This window comes from Gadus chalcogrammus, chromosome 15 (genome assembly GCF_026213295.1).
Source record: "Gadus chalcogrammus isolate NIFS_2021 chromosome 15, NIFS_Gcha_1.0, whole genome shotgun sequence".
Taxonomy (NCBI): Eukaryota; Metazoa; Chordata; class Actinopteri; order Gadiformes; family Gadidae; genus Gadus; species Gadus chalcogrammus.
Window position 1 is genome coordinate 26311842 of NC_079426.1, and position 11799 is coordinate 26323640.

The window sequence follows — 11799 nt, forward strand, 5'->3', positions numbered from 1 at the left end:
CAGCACCTACTTTCTACTTACGTTGGCATCTGCCTGCACTTTCTACAGGCACACCACCAATTTCCTGTGATCCTTGGGTCCGCTTCAGCCGGAGCTTCAGGCGTCTCCGTAGCCCTAGCCTCCATCTCCATTTCACGTAGCTCCTCTTTGGGTGAATTCTGGTTCAAAACGATATGCTCGACCATCAAACACAAAATCGTGTGAGAGTGTGTCCTCCTCCAGAAGCCACCTTTCATAATCCATTTTCAGCTATGTTTTTCGATGTAATTTTCCCTAAGCCAAAGGCACTCTACTGTAGCTGCTCTGCTTACGCTGGTCTGGTCACAGTACTGTAATCAAGACTACAACCAAACGTAAACAGCCCACCTTTCCGTTCCCATTGGTGGAGTAATATAAACGAGCAATAGTCTTCCAACAGAAATCAATTGGATTTGCAAAATGCGATAAATGTGCCATAAAACACAGACGGAAACTGTATTGTGCAGATATTTTTTTTGCCACTAACCACTCGGTTAGTTGCACATTTTGGAAAACAAACGGGTTGTTGGATGACAGGTTTGTGAAGGCCCATAGACAGCCATTGTGAAGCAGGCAGGGGCGATTTGAAATTAGCCAAATACCCGAGAAAGGACTAATAGTCAAAACCTTGGTCTCAACCACTCTATTTCATCATAGACAAATCAGAAAGTGGGCTCAATGTTCAAAATACTGGAATTGTCCTTTAATGGCGGGTTCCTAGGCTTGTGTTTGTTAAGGTTGATACATATAGCACCATGGCAAAATATGTTAGCATACCATTGGCATCATACAGTGAATAGTAAACAAGTAGATGCCTGTTAAAAGTGACCTTTGTGCTGAATGGTGGGATGGCCTAGTCTATAGGAGCACCAATACATCTTGGCGTTGAAATAATAAACCAAAACAATTTATATGAATTGAGTTCATGAAGAGCGGTTTCCACAACCTCTAAGCTATGTGTCTATGTGACCGGGATATGCACTCTCTTTGCTCTCACACACATTCACAGGGGACTCAGTCAAAGAGGTCAGAAGACATGTGACCGATAAAAAAAAGATGACATACAGATGGAGACTTGAATGGCACTGTGTGCATGCCTGTGTAGATATTCAGTGAAAGAACAAGCTTTGAATAACAAAACCCTATGCAAACACATGCAAACAAAAGTATGCACAAAAAATATGCGCAGGTACATTTTACACACACACACACACACACACACACACACACACACACACACACACACACACACACACACACACACACACACACACACACACACACACACACACACACACACGCGTCCCATTTTGTAACAAAATGGGAGGAAAGCAACCATTAAGTATTCTATTTGTGGTTCTGCTAGCAGGCTGTCTATAAACATTATCTCAATGTGAGACAATGCAGCTTTGCTGGAGAAAATGAGGGACTGAAGGTACACGAAAAGATGGGAGTGGCAGATAAGAAAAAATAATATGAGGGATTGCATTTGATCATGAGATAGAGGGGAGAAAGATGAAGACCATGAAAGAGAAAGAGACAGAAAAAGTGGTGAGACATTGTGTAGAATTAGATCAGGTTAAGATTGGGATGGATAAGGTTATCAGTGTAAAATGTGTCTGCAGTTAACGGAAACATCAACCAAACCAGGAGTTAAATGACGAATAAGGGTTTTGGCAACTACAAATGTCATGCACAGAGCAGGCGGTATTAGCCATCCATGGCTGGTATGCTTGTTTAGTGAAGCAGATTAGATTGATACTAATATTGTACCAATATGCTTTCCACAGCCTGGCAGACAGTGGCATGTTTGTACATGAAAGATGATTTAAAAGTGATTAATTACAGACTCAGAGTGGGGGTTTACATGCCATTGGTATATTGGGGTATTTAAACCATAGCCTGCAGATTTTGCGACTTATTGCTTAGTGGCTTATCTATTGATGATATGACAACTGGAGTTATTTTCTGTAAATCTGTGCTTGCATGGATATTAAGTCAAGCATCAGGCTGTGTGTCAGATATTACATTTCTGGCTTGTGAAAAATGATTGCCCTTACTTATCAACCAAAAGAACGATGTTTGCTGCAACAAGGAAGGGCTTCTATTCATAATTTCCTTTTGTTACTTTTGTATTTCCCATGATACATTTACGTCTTATATAGTCAAATAAACACCAGGTGATTTGGAAGCATTGTATCCATTTACTAAGTAAAGGGAAACTGATAATAGTAATCTTAACTCTGATGTAGTTAAACAAAAAGTATCAAATTGTTCCAGGTCTTTTACTGCTAGAAAAACGTAAACAATTCTTAAGAGGTCGAGATAACAAACTGAGGTACAAGTTAAAAAATAGCACTCATGGGAAGTAGATTGCAGTAACCAGATAATGAATTAACAAGTAACTGTTTCCTATGTTGAGCTGAACTTGTGCGTAGAAGTTCAGCTCAGTCAAGGCATACAGTACTTCCAGCGAATTTCATGAAGCTCACATCCAAATGATGTTAAGCAGTTAGCTGGCTGTAGGTCAGAAAAATAAGCACGGTATAATTTTGAAACAGTGGGCTATTTGAGCTTGAGGCAGTTGCGCATATAATTAGATTTCTCTGCAGGATTCCAATGGTCACATGGAAAATGAAACTTTCAAATGTTTATTTAGTAAACATTTGAAAATAATACTTTGATCTTCAAACCATGTGTATAACTGAGCTGTATTCTGACTTTTTAATACTCAGTTAGCTCACTTAGCAATTGGGGGGCAGGGTCAAACTGACACTCAGGGTTTCTCCTTAACGGAGGTTATTGTTGGCTGCCACTGTTAGAGTATATGTGTGTGTGTGTGTGTGTGTGTGTGTGTGTGTGTGTGTGTGTGTGTGTGTGTGTGTGTGTGTGTGTGTGTGTGAGAGCTGGTGCGTGTGTGTTTGCTTGTATGTGTGTGTCTATGTGTGTGCGTGTGTGTGTGTCTATGTGTATGTATGTATGTATGTATGTATGTATGTATGTATGTATGTATGTATGTATGTATGTATGTATGTATGTATGTATGTTGTGGCATCCCGCCCCTTAAACCTCGGCCCGGGCGGGGCCGAGGTACAGTGGTAGACGGCGACCGAGAGCAGCCCTTTCGCCTCCCCAATCAGTGTGATTGGGGGACACCTGGCCGGTGGCAGGGGAGCCATGTTAAAAGGAGGTCGAGGACAGACCGGAGAACAGCACGGCAGCGACGAGGAGATAGAGGCTCACGGAGACCCTATAGAACTTGAACGATTGTACTCCATTTTGAACATTGTCTGTCTGGAGCATAAACGCCGTGAATGGCTTTAAACCCTAACCCAGTGAGATTCTTACCTGGAACCCGACCCTCCAAGGACCGGGTAACCACATATGGTGGAGAATGCAGGCAGTTGAAGGCCCCACTACAAAACCCCGGTAAAGAACCTCCCCAGTCCGACATGCAGAACCCGGAGAGGAGCGCAGCCGCCGCCCAGCGACAGCAGTAGGCGCAAGCAACCGAACAGCAGCGGGAGACGGTGGAGAGCCTAGCCCTGCTTCGCGAAGCAGTGCTCCGACTCGGGCAGCATGCCGTCCGCAACGCCCCGATCACCGCCCCGACCAGCCGGCTCACCAAGCTCGGGCCCGAGGACGACGTCGAGGCGTATTTGGAGGTCTTCGAGCGGACCGGCCAGAGGGAGAGCTGGCCAGAGGAGCAGTGGGCCCATATCGTGTCGCCGTTCCTCACCGGACCAGCCCAGCAGGCGAGCGGAGACCGCCCGGCAGTACCCAGCCCTGAAGCAGGCGATATTGGCCTATTACGGGCACAACCTCGCGGCCCGCGCACAACGCTTCCATGACTCGCGATTCGACGTCCGGGGCCCGGTAAGGACGCAGATTGCCCAGCACAGCCGCCTAGTAAAGCGGTGGCTTTCGACCGGAGAGGGTCCCAGCCCTAGGGACCGGGTCCTGATAGACAATACGATCCGACAGCTCCCGCCGGGTGCCCGAAGGGTACTGGCCCACCACCTTCCCGACACGGTGGACGACCTCGTCAGACAGCTCGAGAACTGGCAGGTGGCCCAGCGGCTGAGCGATGGCACCGGATACACCCCACGACCCGCCGAGACCGACGGGGAACCCCGGCCGATGTCCCGGCCCCTCCGCCCGACCCACCGATCGTGTCCCAGGAGAGTCGCAAGCAGCGGCGGTGCTACGGGTGCGGTCAGCCCGGCCACCTCGCCCGCTACTGCCCTGGAGACCGGGATGTGCCGATGCCGTCGGCCTACGCGGACAGAGGGAGGGGCTCGCCCTGTATGCTGGCGACCTGTCGGGCGCAAGGTCCGTCCGGGAGCCCGACCATTCCGGCGCGGGTCATGAGCCGGGACACGCAGGTCGTACTGGACACCGGCAGCGTGGTCACCCTCCTCTGCCCCGACCTGGCGGGAGGACGGGAGGGGAGACCAATGGAGGTGGCCTGCGTGCACAGGGACACACAGACTTACGAGACCTGCCATGTGGTCATCCGGACACCACGCGGGTTGTTCACGGCTCGGGTAGGGGTTGTACCCCACCTCCCGGTGCCGCTCCTAATCGGGACGGACTGCCCGATATTTCACCGGCTCTGGGACCCGGCCCGAGAATCCCGAGGCAGGAGAGAGCCTCCCCGCCGAGGGGCGAGGGGAGCACGGCCGGCCTGTGGAGTTACACGAGTCCCGACGTCCCACGGAGAGTCGACGGTAGAGGACCAGGGGTCCGAGGGTAACGGTCCGTCCCCACCGGGTTCCCCGATCCGCACGGCAGGAGGAGGGGCCGTCCGATCCGGGTCGCCGGGCCCCCACGCCGACACCCCGGACACCCTCACGGCATCTGAGCAACCCGACCCCCCGGAGGAGCCGGAGAGTTCCCCCCTTACCGAGTTCTCAGACTTTTTACCGGGGAGGGCGGAAGGTTCGGCCCGACCAGGCCAGTTTGGCAGCGCCCAGCTACAAGAAGAGGCCCTGAAGCATGCCTGGAGCCACGTGGTGTCCCATGACGGACAGCCCCGAGACTCGGTGAGTCACCTGCCATACCCACACTTCACCACTAGGGGGGGACTGTTGTACCGGGTACAACAGTGAGGGAACAGTTGGTAGTGCCCCGAGCGTATGTAAGCAAGGTGCTTTATATGGCCCACACCCACCTCCTGGGAGCCCACCTGGGGATGGACAAAACCCGGGAACGGGTCTTGGCAAGGTTCTACTGGCCGGGAGTCAAGCGGGACGTAGAGCGTCACTGTCAGGGGTGCCCCGAGTGCCAGAGGGTCGCGCCTAGGGCCACAGTCAGGAACCCCCTCGTCCCCATGCCGATTATCGAGACCCCCTTTGACCGTATAGCCCTAGACATTGTGGGGCCCCTGCCCAAGACCAGCCGGGGTCACCGGTACATCCTGGTACTAGTGGACTACGCCACCCGGTACCCCGAGGCTCTACCCCTGCGTGCAGCCACCGCGAAGGCGGTCGCCCGGGAACTCATGCTATTGTTTAGTCGGGTGGGGATAGCCAAGGAAGTTCTACGGGTCAGGGTTCATGCTTCATGTCACGCGTAATGAAGGAATTACTCAGGCTCCTGCAGGTGAAGCAGCTCCGTACTTCAGTTTACCACCCCCAGACGGATGGCTTGGTGGAACGGTTTAACAAAACCCTGAAGCAGATGCTAAAAAAGGCCATGGACCTCGACGGCAAGAACTGGGACCAGCTTCTACCACACGTCCTGTTCGCCGTGCGGGAGGTGCCCCAGGCGTCTACCGGCTTCTCGCCGTTCGAGCTCCTATACGGACGACGACCCCGCGGTATCCTGGACATAGCCAAGGAGGCCTGGGAAAGCCAGCCGTCCCCCCACCGCACCACCCTGGACCACGTGGAGCATTGTGGATCCGTGCGCCGAAGGCTCCGTCAAAAAGTTGAACAATTTTCAACTTTTTCGGCAGCGACGGATCCGTCATTCAATCAGATCACGTATGCAAATTTAAGCACTGTGACACTACTCGGGCTCTGACGACCCTGGAAACCTCCCCCATCCGTCAGCCACTCCTTCCCAGTCCTTTGACTGACGGTGCAGTGGGCATGAGGCGTAAACCAATGTTTCCCTATGCAAAAATGACACACACGTAACGCGTTCCTTAAGCCCGTACCTTAAGAGGTGGCAAGAACCACAAATAAAATGTGTGATGGTGGCCCAAAGCCGTATCATTTCGAACCTACCAAACATGAGAGGGCGAATGAGGAATCGCCGAGAACTGATGGTCGTCAAAGCCAATTAACCCATTTAGGCCTAAACCGCCTGGGAAAAAATGCCTTTAAAACCTATAGGCGATTTCAGAAAAGCCCCCAAAACCTGAAGTTTTTCTAGAAATTCAGCAATTGTGTCAACGCCTACTAAATTACTGATTTCTCAGCCCCTGTAACAGATAGGAACACAATTCAAAAAGTATTTGAGAGCTGACACCTGTGGCTTTCATGGGAAATTTGAGTTTTTACTTACAAATATTTACAATATTTACATACAGGTAGAAAAGTAAATAAAAAAGTAAAAACATATGTAAAAGTGCAGGAACAGCACAAAACAGTAAAAAAAATAAAGTATAAAAAAGTGAAATAAGTATATAAGAAAGTAATAAAGTATATAATAACAAACATGGGAAGGGGAACAGACTGGGACTAAAACTGTAAACAGTCTGCCTCACAGGTACCGGCGGTAGTGCTTGCCAAAGCATTCCATGTGCAGTGGCAGGTTGCACTGTTTGCAACCGTAAACAGTTGGCCCACCTTCCTTTTCATCGTCAGGGACAAGCTGACACTCCCTGCACTGTTTTCTTTTATCATAAATTTTACCAAAGTCATGCTGTGGAGTAGGTGTGTCTCCTCCAGCTGGAGATGGAGATGAAGGCGGAGGAGGGGATGGAGAAGGAGGGAAGAATCTTCTTCCTGCAGATGGAGATGGGGAAACAGGAGGAGATGGAGAAGGAGAGAAGAATCTTCTTCCTGATAGTCCAGCAATTGGAGAGGAAGGAGAAGATGGAGAAGCAGGAGGAGGAGAAAAAGGAGAAGATGGAGAAGCAGGAGGAGGAGAAAAAGGAGAAGATGGAGAAGCAGGAGGAGGATGAAAAGGAGGAGGAGTCACAGGAACAGCCCTTGTTCTCAGTGGTGAGATGAGCTGCTCTGCCAGGTCCTCCATCCAGTTCTTGAATCCTCTGTATCTGGTTCTGAAGGCTGTTCCTCCAACAGACCTCGCAGCTATGTAGGCATTGTGGCAGGACACGGACAGGAGAAAGAAGAAGACCCTCCTCCACCACTTCTTCGATCTATGTTGGAACCCGTAGTAGCCAACCATCTGATCCAGCAGATCGACGCCTGGAACACACACGACACTCAGTTGACACACATGACACTCACACATTTGCACTCAAAAGAGCAACAAAAGTCAAACAAACCTTTCATGTACTTTTGGTAGTCTGCTAGGCAAGCTGGCACTTCCACCGGGACGCGGTTGGCTCCATCCTTTCTCCTGTTTACGGTCCCCTTCTCAGTTGGGTCATGGTGGTTGGACAACACCATGACCGTCTTTGTGTCTTGCCAAATACAAAATGTGAGGTCGTCCATCTGAGCGACCCTGTATTCGTGCTTGTTGAGCTAGGTTTTCTTTCGAAGCAGCTCACTCTTTGGGATCCCTTCCGGTTGGCACGATCAGTGCCACAAGCATACAGGCCATGGGTCCTCATCTCCTCCAAGAGACCTACCCCGGTGTAAAAATTGTCCATGTAGATGGACAGGTGAGAGCCGTAATATGGTCTGGCTAAATCCATAACCACACGATGTGCCAGGCCCTTCTCTCCTGACCCTTCACGACCAGCATAGACCTGGAAGTTGGTCACATATCCAGTGGCGCTCTCAGCCATTACCCACACCTTGATACCCCACTTTGTAGGCTGAAGGAGAGACGCCCTTTGAATTTAATCATGCTCTCATCCAGAGACACGTTGCCATCCACCTCATAAAGTGCCTGGAATTGAGCCAGGAGGTAATCTAGGAACCAGCGCATTTTCCACATCTTGTCATCTCTGTTGACTGCTGCCTGGTTGTCCTGGAGGTGTAGATACCTGAAAATGCAGAAATAGACACAGATCTTAGATGAAAGCACAATATCAAACAAAGTTACCTTGGATGAAAGCATAATTTAAAATATTATCATAATTGCTGTGCGTTGTAACATAATATTCTGTCTATATTGTTAATTACATTGGACTGTAAGCTACTATTTATACTTGTATGTGATTGAATAAAAATACTATGCAAAAAAACTGTCTGTGTTTTAAATTACATGCACTTGTATGTGATGACTACTGAATAAAAGTATTATGCATAATACAAATACAATTGCATTTCATCCTAAGAAGTAGCGTAATTAAAAGAGGCCTTATTGGCCTAGGCCTTATTGTTCTGGAGATCGCAGTTAGGTGTGAAATTCCAGAGAAGCTTATCTGGTTTTACGCACCCGGGTGCTTTACGCATCTCCGGGACAGTAATACATCTCTTACATATAAACGGTCGTAATTTCTTATTACAGCATCATCACAATCAATAAGTATTACTATTGTCCTTACCTCCAGATGGCCGCAAATCTGTCCCGGGACATATTTCTGGCGAATTGCGTCCGAAAGAGATTCTTACTCTGTCGCCAGTAATCTCTTCGCACCGGCAACACAAGCAGCCCCATTCCCATACAGATACCAATAAAGGTCTTAATCTCCGGCACAGTTACCGGAGACCACCTTGCCGTCTTCGCTCTGGTCGGTGTTTGTTCAACCTGGTCTCTATATCTGTTTGTCTCTGTGACGAGATGTGTCCAAAGTTCCTCCTTAAAAATCTTCTCAAATGCCTGTAGCGGTGTGGCATCTTGAGGCAAATCGAGCTTCACCCCTGGTGTCCTGTTGAAGGCACTCCGTCGATTTCGATGGTAGTTGTCCGTCTTCCAGTTGGTCTGGAAACCCTCAAACTCCCCTAAATCATCTTCTTCTTCCTCGTCGTCGTCATTCACGAACATGTGCCTTAACCATAATTCCCGGTCAATCGGTTCGTATTCGTCATCAAAGTACTCGGCCTCATCAACATCTTCGAAGCCGAGAAACTCCTCGAAATCGCTACCGTCAGAAAATTCTTCAGTCTCAAATTCCGCCATAGCTTGAATAAATTTCTGAACTAAACTCACGAGGAACAAGTTGACACCTATATGTGTCTATTCTGATGCATTTCATTGGCCCAGAGGCCGACACTTTGGGCAAAAACCGAATATATTAGAAAAACGACGCAAACGCTTTCCCGTCCTTAAAGGTAGAATGACGCAACAGCGCCCCCGGCTTTAAAGGTAGAACAGCGGCAATGCTTTCCCGGCTTAAATGGGTTAAATGGTCAGAGGAGAATGAGTGGAGAGTTGCTATCATTTAGCAACGCAGCAACGAGTGCTGGAGCTATAAGAACAGAAGTGCATACAATAACAACACTTTTATTATTTTTTACTGTCAGTGAATAGCACCGAGTGAAAGTCAAAATTGTCTTTATATCTAGTGACAGCGCAGTGTTTCCCCTAGGATGGAGTTGCAGCAGCGGAGGTGAATGTTATGTATTTCGCGCGCAATTTCTTTTGTGTGCTCGCAAAGCGCAACCTGCCGGGAGGTTTCTATGTGTCTGCTGGCAACATACATACAGTACATTTTTGCACAGTAATGAGCAGGGGAAATAAGGAGAGATTGAACATATTACAAGTATAATCTTTAAAACCATTATTTACATTTATTTAACAAAAAATATTTTATATCAACAACCACCCTATACATTAAAATCCCATAACCCAATACTACAACAATCGAAAAAGGTCTGTGACTCAAACCAATGCATCTTCCCACTCCCTCCCCTCTCCCCATCACAAAGGTTGTAGTAGGAGCATAAATAGGCCATGCCTCTATTGAACAAGTTTTGGGGCTCTAGAGTCAATAATGGTGACCGTACTGAAAATGTAGCTAAAATAAATGTATATTGACATTTTTGCTAAAAAGTAATTTCTTAAAAATAAGTAGATATATTTTTCAAAACATAAGGTTGCAGTAAGACCATTAAGAGCCCATGCATATGGAAAACATTTTAGGGATCTAGAGTCAATAATGGCAACGCTATTGAAATTGTTCCTAAATAAAAATCTTAAAAAATAAGATATATTTTTCAAAACTAAAGGTTGTAGTAGGACGATGAAGAGGCCATGCCTCTATGGAACAAGTTTTGGGGCTCTAGAGTCAATAATGGCGACGCTATTGAAATTTTACCATTGTGGTCGTTTTCAGTTTTGCACTTTGCAGACAGTCCCTAAGCTCGCGGCTGAAAGCCGACTGCTCGTAGAAGCCAATACAATTCAGTTTTGCACTTTGCAGACGGTCCCTAAACTCGCGGCTGAAAGCCGACTGCTCGTTAATGGTGGATTCAATGATTCGTTTACGTGAACCAGTTCGTGTCAGTCAGTTCGCCAAGATGAGTCGTTCGCGAATCGTTCGTTTGTTTGTTCGTTCAGTCCAGTTTCCGTTTCCGTTTTCGGTAGCGGTGAATCGCATCATGGAATGCACCCATTGCATGGTTCTCAGCTGAGTCAGTCAGACTCAGTGCTACCGGAAACTCGACTGAACTGGTTCAGTTGAGTTTCCGGTGAATCGAATGGTGAATCGAATCATGGTCATGGAATGTGTTTGTGCACGGTTCTGCTGACTCTGAGTCAGTCAGACTCAGATTCTCAAAGGATCGTGGAACTTAAGTCGGTCATCAGCTGCTGACTTTATCCTGAAAGGTGAGTCAATATCGTTAATTGTACATATTAAAAAAATACCCGAGATAAACGAACAATGTGTAACCCTAACCCTAAAATGTAAACACCAGGCTACTCGACAAGAAAATGTAACGAACCACCTGAGGCTTTACTTTACCTCAGAGATAATGCGTTAGTTAATAATGATATGCTGTGCGGCATATCATGCGGCATCTGCGCATAGTGCTGCTGCGTAGGCCTACATGGACGTTCCAAGTATGTTTACTTCATGTATCGTTGAAGCTAACTAAGTATAGCCTAGTTTTAACTATAACCTACTCCTGGTGCAGTGCATGCAACAGTGTGTGCCATTTATTCAGCTACAGTATGGGAAGGTTACTTTGAAAATGTAATTCGATACGGTTACAAGTTAGTTACCCTATTAAGAACGTAATAGTATGTGTATGTGTATTATTATTAATATTATCAAAGCCAATATAACACATTTGAGTTTTCCTTTTTAACCGTAGGCTACAATAGGCCTATCCCTCAACACTGAATGAGCTTCTGTGTCAACTGTTGAACACAAACTTTAACATCTTTTTGACTATGAAATCATTCTGAGATCTAATAGATTTGATTAAAAAAAACGTTTTAATAATATCAAAATATATAAATAATAAAATTATTCACACACACAGTGTGTGAATAATAGTTGTAACTTCATTTATTTGCCTTGTAGAATTCAGCAAGATTAAAAGTGAAAATACATCAATAATAATTGGGAATTATACACAAGATTCAAGTATGCACTTAGACAAATACGATAAAATATCAATATAATATGTGCAACCTTTTTATGTGCGGTTGTTCAATACACACTGAAGGCATGATGCCACAATAGGTTTGCAGAGAACTATTTACAATATACACACTGAAGGCATGATGCCACCATAGGTTTGCAGA

General features: G+C 47.0%; 1 protein-coding gene across 1 annotated transcript; it reads right to left on the minus strand.

Moving 5' to 3' along the window:
* Positions 1-7548: 7548 nt before the first annotated feature.
* On the minus strand, positions 7549-9375 carry LOC130404798 (piggyBac transposable element-derived protein 4-like). The gene is made up of 2 exons (XM_056609699.1): positions 8651-9375; positions 7549-8146 (listed from the first exon to the last, which is right to left on the minus strand). The coding sequence occupies exons 1-2, from the start codon at positions 9223-9225 to the stop codon at positions 7945-7947; spliced, it is 777 nt and encodes a 258-aa protein (XP_056465674.1). The 5' UTR covers positions 9226-9375; the 3' UTR covers positions 7549-7944.
* Between the last annotated feature and the right edge of the window lie 2424 nt (positions 9376-11799).